This window comes from Bactrocera neohumeralis, chromosome 2 (assembly GCF_024586455.1).
Source record: "Bactrocera neohumeralis isolate Rockhampton chromosome 2, APGP_CSIRO_Bneo_wtdbg2-racon-allhic-juicebox.fasta_v2, whole genome shotgun sequence".
In the NCBI taxonomy this organism is placed as follows: Eukaryota; Metazoa; Arthropoda; class Insecta; order Diptera; family Tephritidae; genus Bactrocera; species Bactrocera neohumeralis.
The window spans coordinates 82,278,819-82,299,063 of NC_065919.1; the positions used below are offsets into that span (position 1 = coordinate 82,278,819).

General features: G+C 35.6%; 2 protein-coding genes across 2 annotated transcripts; both read right to left on the reverse strand.

Annotated features, from left to right (window-relative positions):
* Positions 1-6,041: 6,041 nt before the first annotated feature.
* LOC126766106 (uncharacterized) lies at positions 6,042-7,090 on the reverse strand. The gene is made up of 2 exons (XM_050483919.1): positions 6,541-7,090; positions 6,042-6,484 (listed from the first exon to the last, which is right to left on the reverse strand). Exons 1-2 carry the CDS (start codon positions 7,088-7,090, stop codon positions 6,042-6,044), a joined length of 993 nt encoding a protein of 330 aa, XP_050339876.1.
* Positions 7,091-11,728: 4,638 nt separating this feature from the next.
* LOC126766127 (protein apnoia) lies at positions 11,729-13,149 on the reverse strand. Its single transcript, XM_050483984.1, has 3 exons — positions 13,044-13,149; positions 12,057-12,190; positions 11,729-11,969 (listed from the first exon to the last, which is right to left on the reverse strand). Exons 1-3 carry the CDS (start codon positions 13,147-13,149, stop codon positions 11,820-11,822), a joined length of 390 nt encoding a protein of 129 aa, XP_050339941.1. The 3' UTR covers positions 11,729-11,819.
* Positions 13,150-20,245: the final 7,096 nt, after the last annotated feature.

The window sequence follows — 20,245 nt, forward strand, 5'->3', positions numbered from 1 at the left end:
TAAGCCAGCAGACAGCAGCTGATTACCGCATAGTGTTCAAATTATTTATAAACTTGTTAACTTATTGCATAACAAAACGGACTTATGGATGAAAAAAAGAACCAAAAATAATAAATTTAACAAAAATCACAAAGAATTTTCGCAGAAACGAAGCGCAAAGGAGATGCTAATATTATAGCCTTAACATCAGCCTTAAAGCTCAGCTTTAGCGCAATCTCTCAGCCTTTGCAGCATTGCGGATGAGCGATTTGTGAACTTGAATTTCGCATAATTATGCGCGTAACACTTTTGTTTCATTTCCATATACTACATTACTAAATATATAGTTGCTTTCAAGCACAAAGGAAGCGTTTATTTCGTAGAATATTAATAAGCGGAAGTTTTTTCGGCTAATGAAAACAAAAATCGATAGCAGCTTGGCAGAAATCAAACCATTGATAATTGTTGCAAAACATGAATTTGAAGGTTAGCAACAAAGCATGAGCGCTCTCCCACACACACACACACCTGCAAATACGGTTAACGAGTGCGTTCGTTTACTGAACGAGCTGGCTATAGAATTTGTCGTCTGATAGTGGTTTATTGGTTAATGGATGAAGGCATTAAGTGCTTCGTGTATCAAAGGTGTTTTGAAAATCTGCAATAATAACAAGCAATAAATAAATAGTTGGCATCGCTTGCTTGCTTGTGTAGCCTTTTTGTCTCAGAAAGTTAGGAGGTTATGATGAGTACCTTGGATTTAGCGTTTTGTAAATCACCAACATTTGCAAATATACATATAGTTTATTTAGAACAAGAGTGAAATATATTGAAATAACGAAAAAAAGTTTTTTAAACAAATGACCACGATAATCAGTATGACTTGTTAGGTGTTGAGAGATCGAATTTTAGTAACAGCTTAACTCATTTCATTACCAATATAGTTTAAAGACTTTATAGCATATGTTTTTGAGAGAACTACTTTGAATTAAAGTTTCCACACAGTTTACTCCGAATATGCAAGATAAGGAAAGACGTAAACTGATGTCTAGGTCATTGGCAACGAAATGAATTATACTAAGCGGAAAATTCTCGCCACACTTTTTGAGAATATATGCGACATATGAGTTATGCAGAAGAGAAAAAGAAAGAACGTTTAATTCGGTTGCACAAAAGCTATTATACCCTTCACAAATAGAAAATATTCCTTACTAACTAATAGAAAACATACGGTCAAGCTATATACTATAGTGATCCGATCTGAGCAGTTTCGTTATCGGATGATATTGCTTTAGATAAAAAAAAATCCAAGACCCGATCGACCTTTTCGAATTTTTAAAAATACTTCAAAGAAAATTTTTGGAAATCCATTATAAAGAAGATATGTTCCAAATTTCAAAGAATCGGTTCATGAATATATCATGTCAACCACCTCAAAAAAAGTAGTTTCGAAAGGCTAAACTTTCAAAATATGCAAGAAAAAAGTCGATTTTTTCAAAATCCTAGACCAGAATACCCTCTTAAGATCTGATAGACTAGTTCACGTATTTGCAGAGAGATAAACAGACAGGCGGATATGGCTAAATCGGCTAAGGTCACGCTGATGATATATGAATATACTTCAAAGGTTCGCGGTATTACAAACATAGCGGCAAATTTAATAGTTATATCCTAGGTAGTGCCACATTTCGTACACGGGATCTACAGGGAGAAATGTTCTGATATATAAATTGGCTTCAACTTGCAGTATCCTAGCTTTTAAATTATATAGGGATTATAAAGTCAAAATAAGGAATAGTCATTAGTTTATTCGATATATGGCGGCTAAGATAAGATATAGAGAGATAGCGTATACCCCTGCAGAGAACCAATCTGCATATACTTGTATAGAATGTAGGAAAGTAGGTGTAAACTATCCAAGAAGGTGTTATGTGAATAATCTAAATTTAGTTCAAATTGGTCAAGTATTGTAGTCGTTCGGTCAAAAAAAGAAATGGAGCGACGAAGAATACAAATGATAAGTAAAATTAGAACAACAGAAAAAAAAAAAAATAATAAACGTATTTTCTTCCTTTTATCATTCGGGATTTTAAAACAAAAACAAACTTTAATCATCTAAAAACAATCAACGATCTTGCAAAATCAGTTTGTCCACACCATCAATAGTTTTCTGAGCAAGACTTGATTTTGGTCGACCTGGTCGACCTTCCAGAAATTCGTCTTGGAGTGGTCCTTCATTGGATACACCATACCAACGATAAACACTGGTTCTTGATGAAGCTTCATCGCCAAAAAATTTAAATACGTTCATCGATGAATTGTTGCTGAGATAAACCACGTCGAAAGTTGTAAAACTAATCGTGTGAAAATGTTCGCTATTTAATTTAATTTTTTGGCCGAAATGAATATTTTAAGTAACTGTCAATAACATAAATAACTCTCGTATGTGAAAAAGTTCAAAGTTGTACCGCGTTTTCCAATAGGGGTGTTATGATTTCCAAATGTCGTTGTGGCCATTGTTAATATGTCATGATCTGTATTTTTTTCTTTGTATTCAGTAATGTTTACAATTTTATAATGAAAATATATACGCAAGAACGACGTTTAAAAATTATTCAATTCAATTATCAAAATGATCGTTCTCCGATTGCAACTTTTCGTGCGTTTTTGCCATTTTGCCAAAAAGACAAAGAATCCCTCGAAATAAAGAAAATATTGCTGCCGTTCAGGCAAGTGTTGTAAAAAATCGCAATTTTTCGATTCGAAGACGTTTTAAAAAATTGCATACATAGAAAATTGTTTTCACTCAAGAACTAAAACCATGAGACCACCGTAAACGTGGTGAGTTTGCTGATTTTGCCTTGGAACAACTTGAAAACGATAAGGATAAACCTCGAATAAAATTAAATATATACATTACTGTCAGATTTATTTATTTAAGAATAAGGTTTTTTACTTCTCCAAGTTAATACCCAAATCATGACATGTTTAAGTTCTATAAATATATAATATATATTTGCTCATCGCTTGGTTGTCAATGGCAAATATCGAAGTATATTTTCCGCATATAAAACGATCAGCTTCATTATTAATATTATATAATATAAAGAAAAACTTAATAAACACAATAATTAATGAAAACCATGCACACTTTATTTTAATGAGTTTGGAATCTTCAAAGTTGTTTCGAGAATGCATATTTTATACAGATTTTGTAAACGTTTCTGATACTCATACTTTTATTATGTAGATAGAAATGTTGTCTGAATGTTATTTGTTATACCCATTAACATGTGGATCAGAGTAAAACAGTTTTTTCATCTAGCGTTTTTTTCAGTAGCAGAACTAAGTGAGATATTTAGAGTGTTATACTATACAGATATATAAATGAACAAGATGATCTTGTCTCGCTATCTATTATGCTTTCTAAGGAGGTTTTTATTGTATGAGGAAGTTATTGAACCATTAGAAACAAATGGTGTGGAGTTCATGTGTCAACTTTGATCCAAAAATGATCAAAATCGGACTATACTTCTTTTTATTTTCATTTACTTACATTTATAAAATGATAGCCACGTTTAATATTCCATTTATAACACTCAATATATGAGCTATAGCGAGCTCATCCAGTGATTGGCTGTGTCCACACTTAACACTTCCTTACTTATTTTATTTCAGTTCTTTTTCTAATATGCACGTGTTTGATCTGCATTAGATAACTAGACTTTCCGGTAAACAAACAGAATTAGCATAACCAATTTTCAGTAGTTGAGACATGCGACAAAGCTAGTTATCAAAATTGGGAATTAAAAAGTATGAACTTTTGCCAGTGTTGTTTTAAATTCATTAAAATTACTTCTAAATTTTATTCAGAAATTATGGCGCACGATCTCCCAGTGTATTTCGTCATTTACTACTTGGATAACAGGAATATATTAAATAATTGTATTTATTGTGACATTTCATATGGAGTTCGACTTTTTTTTTATATTTCGATAAGAAACGGAGTAAAAAGAAAATGTAAAAACTGTTAAGTTAAGCGGTATATGTGATAGTTTTCAAATCAACCTTGATCATTCATACCCAACAATTCTTCAAGATAATATCGAGATTGCTTAATGGATAATAAGTTATATTGCAGACAGAGTTGCTATTCTGGTTTATGGTGGCGAAAGCATCATTCGAAAATATGAATATTGGACTATTTTTATTTGCGAAGTCGTAATTAATCGGCAGAAAAATCAGAATAAATCAGCCTACTTATAAAATACTCTCACATATACTATTCTATTTTTATCCTTTTCTACAAGGGCTTATATGCAGGGTTAAGAAAACTTCTTTATCTTAAACTGAACTAAAACTGGAATCTGGGATTATTTTCAGACATACCAAAAAGAAACGTCGGATAACTAAGAAATTAAGCTGAGTGATATAGCCATATCCGTCTGTCCGCGAACTAGTCCCACAGTTTTCAAGAAAGATATTGAACTAAAATTTTGCAGATGTCTTTTTCTCACTAAGCTGAGCAGCTTATTTGTCCAAACCGCTGAACGATCGGAAACAAGTACTTAAGTATGAAAAACGTTTTTGTTTGACAAGGTATCTTCACGAAATTGGAACATATTATAATTCAAAACATTGCTACAATCTTCGAAGAAATTCTTTGAGTCGGACAACTATACCAAATAATTTCTATACAAACTGACCGATGAAATGCAAGTTCTTTAGGGAAAACATTTTTATTTGACATGGTCCAAAAGTATAGTTCAGTGCTGAGTATTATAAGGCATATATCTTTTTATATCTACCACTTCCATGCTATAAAAACTCATTTATTAATATCTTTCTACAATTTTCTTGGTTTCAAACAGAGTGTTTTGACCCACAAATTATCTAAGCACTGCATAGTTTTGACTTCTGGAGGTCTTCCGAGCAACATGACCTGAACTATAACATGAGAATGTCACCATGTATGATATAGCAAGACGGGAATATATAGAGTTTGGTATTTGTTCGTCGATAGAGGACTTTACCTTTCAATTGCGTACTCAGTCCAAAGTAGCACCTGTTGGTAAGAGTGATTCAAAGATAGGCGGAATTACGTATGATTTAAAAGTTATAACTGTCAATAGTGCTGTGTGAGTCAAGTCGCGAAAGCAATGACATGATATTTCGTCTAGTCCTCACACATTACGTTCAGTTAGACCTTATATGAGATATTAAGGAGGCTTATCTCACGGCAGTTAGCAGTTAAAGGCCGCTGAAGCTTGATGAATTTTCTTGTGCAGAAATTTACTACTGCAGACAACCATATTTCGGACCCCTGCGAAGTCAATCAGCCTCAAACCAATTTGGCGAGGTTTCTCCATGCCCCTCTTGCGTTAAAATCACCAATCACAATTTTACATCGTGGCGAGGACTGTAGTCATAAGCGCGTTCCAGCCGTTTATAAAAAGCATCTTTAGTAAGTTCATCGTTCTCTTCCGTCTGATATATTATATATTGTATTTATCAGTGTTATATTGATATATTTTGCTCTACTATGGATTATGGCTAGACGCAACACACCACACCAAATTTGCGCTCTGTTATATGGCCGCTGTAGTATATATCACAAGGACCTACTCGTGTCCGTTCCTGATCCGTCCATCGCATTTCTTTGACGGCGTTAATGTCAGTAATTTTAACGAGGACATAAACCAGCTGAAATCGGCATCTTTAGGTGTACGCCAAATTCATAGTCCTTATTTCGTTTGCTGAGGTGGTTAAAGCATCGGTAGTTGAAAACATCAATAGCGTAAGATAGTTTTTTGACGATTTTTCAGTTTATGATTTTGACTTGAACTTTTTTCTCTATTATCTGAAAAGCTTGTAAATAATTTTTGATTGGCTATGTTATAAAAGACCTTATTTATAAGTGGATAAGGAATATTTCCAATAACTCCAATCCTACGCCTAAATTAAGATGCAAAAATGACACAAGTCATAAGTTCACAACTAAGTACTTCTTCAAATTTTATTATTTCAAACATTTTCAAAACACATTAAGAATACGAATTCCACTAAAAGTAACCCTGTGGAGGGTAACTGATTTGCTGCTCCTCCTGCGCGTTCGCATGGGTGCGCGCGGCATAAACGAGCGCCGCAATAAAAGCGCTGTTATTCAACATCATCGACATTATGGTGGCCAACTTCAGCATAGGCAACAGGAATGGCAACACTGACCCCAGCAGAATTGCGGGCATGACCATAACAGGCACGGCCATTTGCAGAATTGTGTTCTTGTAAGTAGCAAAAGAGGATGCCTTTTTAATTTTACGTCTTATACCGCCAGGTCCAACACCACCTGCACCAGCGCCGCCTAAACCTAAATCGCTTTGCTTCGTGAGCGCCGATTCAACGGCATGCGTTTCTATGGTGGGCTCCGCTGTGTCCAGCGTTTCATCGATTTCCTCGACAAGTTTGGTGGCGCGTCCGCTCGCGCGATCAGCATGCTTTTTAGTTTCTATAAATCAAAGGAAAATTGAGTTTGTATACCAGCGTTACCTTGAGTGCACTCACTTTTGCTCTTCTTCAGCGTGAAGCTCAGCTTGTTGTCGCGACTCGGCACGATTTTCACCATTACGCCGGGAAGGAAATGCAATTTGATATCGCGATGCTTGAAGAAGCGTTGAAAGCGCACAACCAAGCAATGATTCAGCTTCTCATCCGTCATATTCGCATACTTGTTATCTGTCAGGCTGCCAACGTTGTTCTCCGCGTCGAAGAACTGATCGAGAAAGTCGCGTGTTAAGTTGCCAGTTTGACTGATGGCCTTGCGCTCTTCCATTTTTTGTAAAATAAACAGTTTCGTGCAACGCAAAATGCTGAAGGCGCGCAAGCATTCGTACACGCGCATTGGCAGTGACGCCTGAAAGTATGGCACACTTTTTATCAGCGCATCAGTGTGGCGTGCGCTTAAAGTGGAGTCACTGCTGCTACTACGCTTTACAACATCTTCCGCGTGAATTTGCGTAGGCGCGCTGCCTACGCTCAAACGCTCTTGATTGGTGCGCGCGATTAGCGCAACAACAATAATTGCCCAAATGAGCTGAGCGTTGATGAGCGCCATTTTTGAAAGAGTTTTTTTTTGTGAAATATTTCCTGGTAAAATAAAGAACTCTGGCTTTTGTGTCGTCGCGTTGCACGGCAGTTGCACTTCTGTGCGGTTTTGTGCGCGATTAGCGACTGATGCAGTAAAGCGTGCAGCGCGCCAGCAAACCCCAACGCTTCGCTTTGGCCATTTGTGTTTGCAAGCTGGAAATTCTAGACTTTCTTGTTGACGTCGAAACAAATAAGAAAATGCTGCTGCGCACCGTTTTAATGGGGTTCTTGGAAAGAATCTAGTACAGCGCCGCGCTGCTCAGCTTGCCATAAGCGCCGCTATCCACCACAGCTTGTTTGGCAATTCAACTTTCAGTTCTTCGATTTCTGCTCTTGCCGTTTTCACTTGATCGTTAATTGTTGTAAACATATGCATTTGGTCGTGCAAAAACATGTGTATTGGCATGCATTCATGCAACATGCCACAAATGCTAACGGTGCAATTGTCTGTCCAATCCATATTTCGAAAAAAAGAACGTTCTGTTTATTGTTTCGCGTAAAAGTAGTCTTAAGTAGCACAAATTCGCAAGTAAATCGCACACAAGATCTTGGATTCGCAGTTAGCACTCGGACTGACTCTGGCGGACAATGATATTTCAATGAATGATCGATAAGTGGATCAGCGCTTATGTGTAAAAACAGTAAATATTTATTGTAGACGAGAGATATTTGTTGAGTATGCGGATTGTTTTAGGCCGCGTGAGTGGAATTGTTAAGCAAAATGTTGGTCGCTTGTCAATTTGTGGTTGTATTAAAAGCAACTGTGCGGTACATTTCTTTGCCATTGTCTTCCACTGCGAGCACAAAAGCACATTTAGGAAACTCATTACAAAATATTGGCTGGATCTCAAAGGTATTATTATATAGTGTTGACTTAAAGTTTATTTCATTTAAAAATACAGAAAAGTATATGGCCAGATATATCAAGTAAGTATGTCTATGCTTTAGCACTTATTAATCCCCACCAAATGTAATACACTTATGACAACGTTTTTTCCAGTCCTCGAAACACTTTTCATAAGCACCTTTTGGGATGACCTTCAGCTCCTTCAGCGTATTTCCCTTATCTCTTCGATCGACTGAAAACGGGTTCCATGGAGCGGCAGTTTTGGCTTGATGAACAAGAAAAAAAGGTTAAACGATGGTATTCTTTGCGTTTTTGGTTTTAAATTCAGTCAGTCGTGGCTCGATGCGATGGTGCTTATCATCGTGTAGAGTCCATGAGTTTTTCTTCAACAATTCCGATCGTTTTCGGATGTTCTTACGCAAACGCCTCAAAAACAGAACTTCTTATTGACCGCTTGCTCCTTCGGAACAAGTTCATGATTCACCAAACCACGAATATCAAAAAAAGACTATGAGCATCAACTTGATTTTTGAGCGGCGGTTTTTTGTTTTTGTTTTCGGCTCGTTTGTTTTTTTACCTCTATTCAGATGATTGTTGACTTGTCAAGCTCCTAAACCCATGTCTCAACGGCAGTTTTATTGCTCTCCATGATTGTGGGATCGGAATTCGTCAAGTGTGTGCAAAGAGACCTTTTTACGGTACTCTTTTTGAAAAAAATTCAGCTTTATCGGTAAAAGTCGAGCAAGAACGCGTTTCATACACAACTTATCCACCAAAATCTCGATTTTCGAGCAACATATTCTTAACTTTGTTAGTTTTTTTATCATTTAGTGAATGATCTCTCGACCACCTTTAAAGGCTTTGTACGATTCGTAGGTTTTTAAAATAAAAATATAAGTTCCACCATTCCAATACCAATAGATTTTTCAAATAAATTACAGTTTTGCTGCGACAAAGCGATAGTGAAAATGTGAATAGTGTTTATTATCTTGATACTGTAACAGCTAATCTGACAAAAGTTTGATTTCATCCATTTCGTTCCAGATATTTTGATGTCAAAGATGCGCCTCACTCTGGAAGGCTAATTGTCGAATAATGGAAATCGACCAGTCCGACCGTTATGTAAGTTCCCAAGACAATCGTAATCGCAACCGGAACGGATTTAGTTGTTTATCCAACCAAGGATTGTCAACTATTTCTCGAAGTTACTTCAAGAATATTTTTCGCCGCTATAACAACAGCCGTTATGTAAGCAGTGTTTCGATTTCCTAGGAGTTAAAAGTTTGATGCAATAGAAGTCTGATGTATAGTTGTCTAACGAGTTAACACAAACAGCGCATGACCTGAATTTTCATGGTCAAATCGCTGCTAATATTACGATCCATTTTTGAAACGGTTGGTTACTAGTGATAAAAATGTGATGGCATCAAGCGTCGAATATCGGTAAGCCGGCGATCTGGCAAACGGTGTCGATGTTGACAGTCAGGAAGGTTTTGTTATGTGTGTGGTGGGGCTGATCATCTATTTTTATTTATTTTGTACTGGCCTGTTAACCACTGGACCGTTAGAAGGAAACAAGCGTCCTGAAACAAATATCAGGACAACGGATTCCACAAAAATCGGTAGTGATTCGCCATATCTCAGAACGTTTTGGCATAGGAGCGCTATTTGTGTTGCTTACAGTAACCCAAAATATTCATTTCGGCCAAGAAAGTGGAATTAAGTCGTAACTAACTACTTCCGCATGATTATTTTTTACTACTTTCGATGAGGATCAACCTAGCAATAGTGCATCTATGAACAAGGACTAGAGTTTTTCGATGGTATGGTAAATTCAATCGAGTTCGTAGGCCAGACGAGTTTTGTGAAATTCAGTTTTTGTATGAATGCCTTTAAAATGGCATCCAGTTATCAAACAAAATTATGTATATTTAACTTAAATCGGATCGATTGTTTGGGTAGCATACAAAATTTTTTTGTAATGTTAATAAATGGTTGTCGTATTTGCAGCAAGAAAGACCTTTTTGTTGACCCAAGGGAAGCCGAATACTATGGCTAGACCATTGCCGATTACCGATTGCCGATATACATACATATATACCGTGTTTATCTAAATAATTATGCAATGTTGAAAAAAGGATAAATAACAACGGTGTACGAAGATTTAGTAATGGACTGTTCTTGAGTATTTGTTAAGGACTGAACAAAATCAAGAAGTATAGTACTCTAAAGGAAAATTTTCTAGCAATCAAAAAACATGGTTTGGTATAAATGATATTAGCGGGTGATCAATTTCGAGGTTTCTTACTTTTTTAAAGAAAAAACACAGAAACTTCAAATTTAGTGAGGAATGTTTATTATGATTTGAAAGAACATTCTTTAGCATTTATTATTTGAAGATTTTCTCTTTCAAATGTTGGCCGCAGCTACGTCTCAGATGGTCCATCCGTTGAGTCCAATTTTTGATGACTCGTTCGAGCATTTCGACTCGTAACTGGCGAATGACACCCGTGATGTTTTCTCCAAGGTCTGATTGGAAGCGGGATTGTTCGCATAGACTTTAGATTTCACATATCGTCTCAGGAAAAAGTCTAACGGTGTGGTATCACACGATCTTGTTGGCCAATCGACCGGCCCAAAACGTAAAATTATCTGCTCACCGAAGTGTTCTCTCAATAAATCCATTGATTGATGTGATGTGTGGAAAATGGAGCCGTCTTGTTGAAACCAAAATGTCGCTGAGATCACGAGCTTCAATTTCAGGCATCAAATAGTCGGTTATCATTAACATTAACATGCATTAACTGTCGCTATTGACGGTTACGTTCCATGATTCCACCGGCCCACAAACTATTCCAATCCCTTATTTTTTCTGTATAAAATGAACGCTCTTGGATCTCTGCAGGTTGCTCTTTATCTCAAATGCGGCAATTTTGCTTGTTTCCATACAAAAAAAAAGAGAACATAGATCTTGCAAAGCGATGTCGCTTGGGAAGCTCGAACGGCTTCAGTTTTTGCCCAAGCTGATTACTTTTCGTATAATTCGTCAATCTGTAATTCTCATATAGTGTTGAAGTTGTACAGAAGTATAGTTACCATATTTGAGTAGGCGTTTAGAAGTCGTTTTAAGCAGACATTCCAAACCAGAATTTGTTACAACTTTCGCCGTTTTTTTACTATATTTTTGGTGATTCTAAGCTTGTCAGTGGAGCGACTAAGCAAATCTAAACTTAGCAAATAATAACTACACATATTTGTCTGTAGGTTTCGCCCGTTTTATCGACATCGAGAAAACGCTTCACAAACACAGTGTTTGACCTAATTTCCCCCGCACCGAAAATGTTATCGACACATTTTATGTCGTTCGTGTGTACTTTCTTCTTTCTACATGGTTCGCTTCGGCTGATCGCCGGGCAAATCCATCGATCAAAACGTGCAACATTGAATGGTCACGTTCGTGGCTGCCCATGTTTGCAACGCTATCAAAGTCGAGGAAGTACTAAGAGCAGTTCTGAATACTAAATAGCGGTTACCTACAATGGAATAATGAAAATCATTTCACTTTTCTTTGAGCGCATTTTTTCACATAATTTATTTTCGCAAATCTTGTTGGGTTTGTTTTGTTTGTTTTACAAATTCCATTTGTCAGTTGACAAATTTGAAAATATAAAAATATTTAAATAAATAAATAAATATTAGAACTAACTAAATTAATTAAAATACTAATAATTAAGAGTTAATAATATTTTTGGTCTAATTTCAGCATTCGTTCTTCTTTCTTTGATTTTTGGACAAATCTTCATCTTCACTGAGGTAACAAAAGTCCTGTTTTCTCTACGCCTGACGCCTTTTACCATTCCTTCTCGAGCCAGACGGGTTGTTGGGTGTGTGAGTGCGAGTAGACTACCGGCACGGGGGCGGGAGCGGTATAAGCAGCAGCATGCACTTGAGGAATGGCGCGTGACAGCATCTGACCGATAGCCAGAATTAAGAGGATTACCTGAAAGTAGTTGAAATTGTAGCCGAATTGTTATTGTTATTTTTTGTGTAGAAAAATTGATACAAAAAAAAATTTAGGAATACTTACACCAACACCCAAACCCTTCATTGAGACAACGGTAAGTGCGGCCAAGAGGGTGGTGATCACACCAACAACAAAGGCGCCGGGAATGACAGCAAAACTCAAACGCTTCAGGAAGTGATGGCTGAATGTGCGACCTTCTGCGTACGTGGAAGGTGAAAACAAAATTTTTATGAAAGCAATTTGTATTAAATTCGAAAGAGTAAAGAAGAGCGGAAAATTAAAATGAAAAAAATTATTTAAAATTGAAAGAACCGTTATTTAAGAAGTTTAAGTGTAAATGAGAGTACAAAAATAGAATTTTTAATAAAAAGTAAATGGAATAAAAAAAATATTATAAAATATAAAAAAATTAGAAATGAATATAAAAAATAAAAATTTTAAAAATAAAATTAAAAAATAATAAAAGTTTTAAAAATTTTTGGGGAGGAGGGAGGTGGGTGGAAAAACAAAACTAAGGAAGAAAGGATTAAAAATTTATGGAAATGAAAATAGAAATAAATAAAAATTAAGTAAAAGGTAGGTGACCAAAATTTATATATTAAATTTTAAAAATTCAAAAAATGAAAATTTTTGGGAATAAAAATATGAAACATGAAAAATAAAAAAGAAAAATAAATAACAAATAAAAAATAGAAAAAAAATTAAAATAAATTAAAATAAAAAAAGTAAAAAAATATGAAAAAAAAATTCATAGAAAAAATTACACAATGAAAAAAAAAAACAAAACCAACAAACAAATATATTTTTTTCGAATTAAAGATTTAAGTTTATGGTCAAAATGCAAAGAGTATTAAAGTTTAATTTTTTTCCAAATTCAGACTGTTATTCTCATTGCGTTAAAAAGCACATATTTTTATGAGTTTTAATCTTTTTTTGTCTTTTTTAAATCTTGTCAAATTTATATCAGCGTTTTTAAATGCTGTCACATTTAAACTTTTTCAACTTATTCAGCACTTTCACTTTTTATCAATTAACGACAAAAGCACTAACCAGCAACATCGGAAGCGTTATCCTCAGCGACTTGCTGGCACAAAACCTGGCTCATAACAGCGGCGAACAGCAGAACGACGAAAGCGATTTTCTTATTAGCGATCATTTTGCTACTTTAATTTATTTAGTTATAATCCTTTAAGAGGGAAAAATCGAGTTTACAGGACACACACACACTTAAGCAATACAACGGCGGCAGCGTTGAGGTACTGTTGAAAGTTCGTATAATATTGAGTACCGATTTGACGTTGACAAGCGCTTTAATAGTCGCCGTCGCAGGGCACTCGACGCTGACATGTAGAATTTTGACAAATCACGAAAAAGCGAAATTGAAAACGAAACCCCAAAAGCATAGCGACAGAAGAAAGAATTTGGAAAAAATGTGTGTAAAAGAAATTAAATTGTCACGACTAGCCATTTACAAGCCACCAACGCACACACACACACCATCACACACGGTCACCTACATTAGTACAAGGCAACTATTTCACTCCGAGGTATGTGCATTCGTGTACCGAAAAAAATGTTGGACGCGGTGCAAATGGCATGGCGCATTTCGCTTACCACCTTTTACCGATTTTTGGTCGAGCAGACAACAACAATAAAGCCGCAAAAAATTAAGCTTAAATGGCGTGCAGCAAGCTTAAGCGGCAAAAAAGAAATTTTCGTTCGCATTGCCATGGCCAAAGTCAGACCACAGTCGGTCAATACATGTGTGTGTGTGTGTAGATTGTGTAAGTGTACATGTTTATATTTGTAAACGAAAAGCTCTGCGCAAATTTATTGCTCATAAATATGGCTAATTGACGCGATCGAATGCAATTTAACTGCCTCACAGTGATTTAGTCATCGTCACATTTTTTATGCAAACTGCAAACAACGAATTCCCCATGGTTAAGTTGGCTCAAGTTACATACATATACACATATGTACTCATAAACACCCACATCGACCCCTTTACTATGATTGTTGACATATTAATATCAAATGCAATAATTTAATATATTTATTTTGTGCTGCTTTGGTATTAGTTACAAAATAATAATATTTCTAATTAAAAAAAAAAAATAAAAAAAACATTAACTTCGTTTGCAAAGAATTGATTTCGATCGTTCACTTTGTATGGCGGTTACATGATATAGTGATCCGATATCGGTCATTCCGACAAATAAGCAGCATCTTGCTGAGAAAAGAACGGGCGCAAACTTTCAGATCGATATCTCAACAATTGAGGGTCTATTTCGCGTATCTACTACAGACGGATATGGCCAAATCGACTCATCTCATTAAGCTGATCATTTATATACATATTTTCTGAGGTCTCCGTCGTTTCCTTGTAGCTGCTACAAGCATTGTAGAAACGTAATAATACAGTCAATGGATAATGCTATAGTGCTATGATTAATGACTTTTTCGTGCCTAAATAGAATGATGTTGAAACAATCAATTTATTCAAGGAAACTTTTGGTGAACGTAAACTGACGTTGAGCAATACCAAAAGCTCCGTCAGGATCGTAGGGACCTCTCTGAAGCAGTCGAAACCAAACGAGGATTCTTACAAGGCGATTGCCTATTGTGCGACTTATTCAATCTACTCCGTTAGCCCTGCTTTCTCCAGACTGGATAAGGAAGCGAAGCGTATGTGTCTGACTGTGAACGAGTCATCGCCTTCGCGACTTGGCTCGCATGTCACTGTTGACAGTCATAACTTTGAAGTCGTAGCATAATTTCGTCTATCTTGGACTCAGGATCAAGGAAAATATTAACAAAAGCCTCTGAATTCAACGCAGTATAACTCTTGCCAAAAGGTGCTGTGAAAAGTAAAGTCCTCTATCGACGAACAAACTCTACCATTCCCTTATCATTCCCGTCATGCTATATTGTACAAAGCATGGACAATGACATCATTTGATAGTCGGCCTTAGGAGTGTTCGATAGGAAGGTTATGCAGAAAGATTTATGGTCCTTTGCGGCATTAACATAATCCAGCGAATCAAGAGACACCGCCTGCGTTGGTTAGGTTATGTTGTCCAGATGAAAGACAATACTCCAGCTTTGCAGATTTTCGATTCAGTGCCCGCCGGTGGAGCCAAAGGATGAGGAAGACCTCCACTTTGTTGAAGAGATCAGGAGGAGAAGGACCTGGCTGCACTTGGTATCTCTAGTTGGCGCCAAATATTAACTCGGCTCTCCGCCTTACAGTATCCTATTTTTGCTTATTATCAAAAACAAAAAAAAAAAATCAAATCTCGCTTTCAATTGCTTAAAAATATATTTATTTCATAGTTTCATTTGTAGGAAATTGAATGCTTACAAAACAGTCTCTTTCGGTTTTTTCGTAAAAATTTAAGGCTTTTTTAACTCAATGAAATAAAATCACAAAAAACAAGAAATTTTAGTCATCCTAATATAAGTAGTTTAATAAATATGAATAAATATTTTAAAAAGAGTTCATATAAAATAGAGAAAATGAGACTGCAATGGAAAACCCATAGAAGTTTTAGCAGGTACCGCTAGATAATATGAACATTCGTTAAGTTTTGTCTGTATTTTAAAAAATTCTATTCCTTGATCCCAATAAAAGAGGAAGAAGTCGGTCAATCATAGATGTTACTATTAACACTATCTTTAAACTTCAAATATTCTTTATTTTATAGCAAAATATACAATTTCTAACATATTCATATGCAGACTACGAACCCTAACGTACGTGACTTATGTTGTTTATGGCGGCGCATAGGGCCAATCGAGTTTATTATTTGTCAAACGATCACCTGGGAGCACATACATTCATGGCATACACATACAAATATTTGTTTTCATTTTCGGCTACTAACGCTTTCGTTTTTACTTTTCCAATCAAATCAATATTCATAATTTTATGCAAATGTGAAAACATTTGCATTCAATGTTGTGGGTAAATTTTCATATTTAACTACGGAAAAATGCGACAGAGAAGTAGGTGCGTCTTTATTAACTCTTCAAATAATTTGGTGCTTAGGACGGGTGTGGATGAGAAAAAAACATAGAGGAGTGTGTGTAATTGAACATTGATCAAAAATTTTCGCACGTTTATAGGAAAATAATCTTGTATTGAATACTTTAATCGTCGATAGAAAAATTATACATTATCATAATATTTATACGGGGTTATCAATAATTATTTCGTAGTTTACTATACATATCATTTATTTCAAAAACATGCGGATTTTATGACTGATCGTGGATTTTATATTATTCTGAAGTTTGATAGACAAGAGATCAAGCGAAAATTCGTAATGTTATTGATAATTTCATGATATTTAGGTTTTCCAATTTTGACCTCATCGTTTTTATGGAATCGGCATCATTTTACTTTCCAAATTTTATTAAAATGTGAGTTATATATGTAGATAAAGGCAAATTTTTGGTGGTATTGGCATTTTTTCAACAATATGTTTATATAGCAAAATTGATCATAAAAATAAATAAATAAAATAAATATAAAACTGCACGCACCAAACTATTGCTAGTGTGGTTTAATTATTTTTTAAATATCAATTTTCCTTTCATTGTTTTAATTGAGACCACTTAATGCAGAACAAATTAACTCACACGAAAAACATGAATCAACCGCTGTACGGTTGTTTGTATGCATGTTCAAATATTTACATACGTATGCTAGTACATGTGTGAAACTATGTAGCGACGACTCGGCGCATGCCATAAAATGCATATTTGAGTGGTGCACAATTGCATACAAAATTAGACCGACACACACACAAACACACCGCACTGACACAAGCGCATACCAAAACACACATACTGGCATTTAGATAGTTTATGTTCACGGACAGACATTTGCCGCCCATAAGCGGCAAACGGATATGTGCTCATCCACATACCTATATATACATATGTATGTGCACATAACATTCATGTGGCATGTCAAAATGTTTGCAAGCCAATTACTTTATTTACACAGAGAAAACCGCAATTAATGCAGCACAATTGAAAGCTTTTACTCTGCATTTTCCGGCAACACTTGTTATTTATCAATGAATAATAGTTGTCGACTATCAACAGTTGGCCAACCACTATCTACTTTAGCGCTTGGTTTTTTCCTATGCAAATTAAATGAAGAGGTTTTAGTCACAAATGAAAATTAATAGCTTTTTAAGAGCTTATTTACGGTTATTTTTAGGTTCTTAAAAAAAAAACACAATAATTGTTAAGAAAATTCAAATGTTTTTTATTTAATGTGAAGTGGAATCGATGCAATAAAGTTCGGAATATGCATTATTTAAATGACCTCCAAAACTTCTTTTGCAGGAACGAATTCGATGAACCCAATTTTCGAATACTTTTTCCACAAAATAAAGTCGCATGTCATGAATAGCACATTCAATATTGACATCTACAGCTTGAGAAGAGTCTGATTTATTGCTAAAGTTCAATAACTTCAAAAAACTCTACAATCGATCTACAAGGTCTGTCGCAAAAGAAACAGAACTTTTTAATATGTAACTAACCCACCTACAAATAAAAATTTGTCTCTTGTTGACATTTCAAAAATTTTAAGACAATTGGATAACTACAATCGATGTTATCGATCAAAAAGTGACAGCAGCTTTTGGTCACCGGTCGTATAATGCACTTTGAACAAAGAGCAAATATTAAATTTTGTTTCAAACTTGGGAAAACTTTACTGAAACATTTCAAATGATGTAAAAAAAATGTGCATGAGTGGTTTAAGCGATTCCAAGAAGGTCGTGAGGACCTCTGTGACGATCAGAAGTCGGTCTCAAAGTCAAAAATAAAGATGCTGATTTGTTTTTACGATTCAGGGTATTGTAACCGACTTCCCACCTCAAACGATTAATGCTGTGTTTTACGAAGCGTCTTTTGTCATTCGTCGTGCTCGAAAATGAGGCAGGGTTGTTTATCATCGATAAACCTATAAAAGCTCTCCATTCATATTAATGGTGTCAACAGCTTCATTTTGAAAGAAGTACGGTTCGATGATTCCACCAGATCAAAAGCCTCTCTAAACTGTCAATTTAGGTGAATGTAGTGGTTGTTCATGAATAATTTGTGCATTTTCTTCGCACCAGATTTAACAGTTTTGTTTATTTACCGCACCACTCAGAGAAATGTAGTCCTCATCGGAGAAGATGAATTTCTTGACATCGCCTTCAATTTCTTCCAAGGCAAAATCAGCAAATGCACGACGTTTACGGAGGTTCAATGGCTTCAGTCCTTGAGTGAGAAAATTTTATACGAATCCAATCCCTTCTCTAAATCCGCCAGGCTGTAGTTTGAGACAGTCCCAATTATTGAGATCGTCTTCAGTTTACTTTCATTACTTCGAGTGGTTCTTCGGCACTTGAGCAATTCGACGAATAGCAAGCACAGGTGGACGATTATTACGGTTTCGTTGGATTTGGACAAATTGGTGCAAAGTTTTATCCCTCTATATCAATTTCTTCTTGATTTGTGTATTGGAAAATGAAAGAATCAAGTGGAATTTAAAATTGTACTATATGAGAAATAGGCGTGGTTGTAGTCTGGTTTCGCTCGTTTTCGTTATGGAACATAAGAATGTGAAAAGAATTATACGTACCAAATTTGGTCGAAATCGGTGAGTCGGATTCCGAGATAAAGTAGGCGGTGTCATCCCCATCGTCTAATTTTACTCCGACTCCATTAAAGCCTTGTCACACCATTTCGTGGGTAAAATTTTGTGTATTGATTTATAGTAATTTTACAGTGTCGGTAGGGGTTCTTATAACATTTGTTTTTGAATTTGGTTGTTGTAGCTTTAGTGGTATAGGACATAGAGTGACCACAACTGCTCCTGGCTACTTTAATGTCCTGAGCCAAACAGTTTTATATTCTAATTTAATGCTTAATAATGACACTTTATAAATTTTCGGTTAATGGCGTTTTTTGGGCTCTACAGTAATCCAATTACGCCCATCTACGAATTCTGCCTAAATTTTTTTCGAGGAATATGTGTACCAAGTTTCATCAAAAATATCTAAATTTTTACTCAATTTACAGTTATATATATATATATATATGGGATGGATTTATATATATATATATATATATATATATATATATATATATGTATATATATATATATAAAATTTTTTAGATCGATATCTCGAAAACTGTAGAACTTGTTCGCATATATACAGATAGACAGGATGGGCAGACGGACAGAGAGGCTGACATGGCTAAATCTTCTCAGCTCGTCCCGGAGTTCCAAACATCGTGGCAAACTTCAGGGTATAAAAATCGTTATCAATATTGTTCGGTATATAGTATGTTATAGTCTAAATAATCATATAGGAATCATAATAGGAATTTTGCTTCATTTACTTATTCTAATGAATATTTCTGGGTTATATATATTAGAATAAAGACCTACTTTTAACACTATTTACTCTATATAAATATCTCTTTAAATCTCTATTTATTTATACTGATCGATAGCCATTATCAGCAAGTGTCTAAAGCAGTTCTAAGGCGGCACCTTTTCAAACCAAACAATTAACGGTTGACTGCCAGCTACTGGAAAGCGATTCATATTAAATAGAAAGTGGAAAAGCAGAAAAATCTGTAGCAGGCAATGCTCACTGCACACAATTTCAGTAGGCTGAGAACCTAATTAGAATGAAAGTATGTGCAAATGTACAAGTATCTAGAGATATAGAGATAGAAGCTGGCGGTAAGTAGGTGTTCACGGCGTTGTGGTCAGTTGTGTGTTCCGTAAGCGGTTTGGCATCAAGTGACACTCTGCCACAATTTCTCGTCTCGCTATAAATAATTGCTAAGCCAATCTTGTAAATATAGTATATGTGGTTACTTTGTTGCTGCTCCTATTGTTGAACTCTTCATTGGCTGAACTAATCGAATTCTCGGTTAACGTCGACTGGAAATTCTAGAATCACCGCAGACGTGCAGTTTTATTTGGGTGAACATGTTGCCATACCTGCTTTCCCATAACAATTCGTTGGCTCTGCGGGCCTACGCCAATGCAATTGAATGCGAGTTAATAAAATGCTTGCCATTGCAGCGGCCAGCACATTTCTGCCTTGAATTCTGTTGCGTGAAGACGCTGTTGAGATAGTTAGTGGCAGCACTACTTGAGATAAAATTCTGCTGTGTTGGCGCTAAACGGCTAAGCGCTGGATATTCTTTTAATATTTGAGAAA

Excerpts from the sequence above, each read along its gene's own strand:
- LOC126766127 (XM_050483984.1), bottom strand. The coding sequence starts at position 13,149 with ATGATCGCTAATAAGAAAATCGCTTTCGTCGTTCTGCTGTTCGCCGCT. Across the intron at positions 12,191-13,043 it reads TAACGCTTCCGATGTTGCTG|AAGGTCGCACATTCAGCCAT; the intron begins GTTAGTGCTTTT and ends CCACGTACGCAG. Across the intron at positions 11,970-12,056 it reads TGAAGGGTTTGGGTGTTGGT|GTAATCCTCTTAATTCTGGC; the intron begins GTAAGTATTCCT and ends AACTACTTTCAG.
- LOC126766106 (XM_050483919.1), bottom strand. The coding sequence starts at position 7,090 with ATGGCGCTCATCAACGCTCAGCTCATTTGGGCAATTATTGTTGTTGCG. Across the intron at positions 6,485-6,540 it reads CACGCTGAAGAAGAGCAAAA|AAACTAAAAAGCATGCTGAT; the intron begins GTGAGTGCACTC and ends TTTGATTTATAG.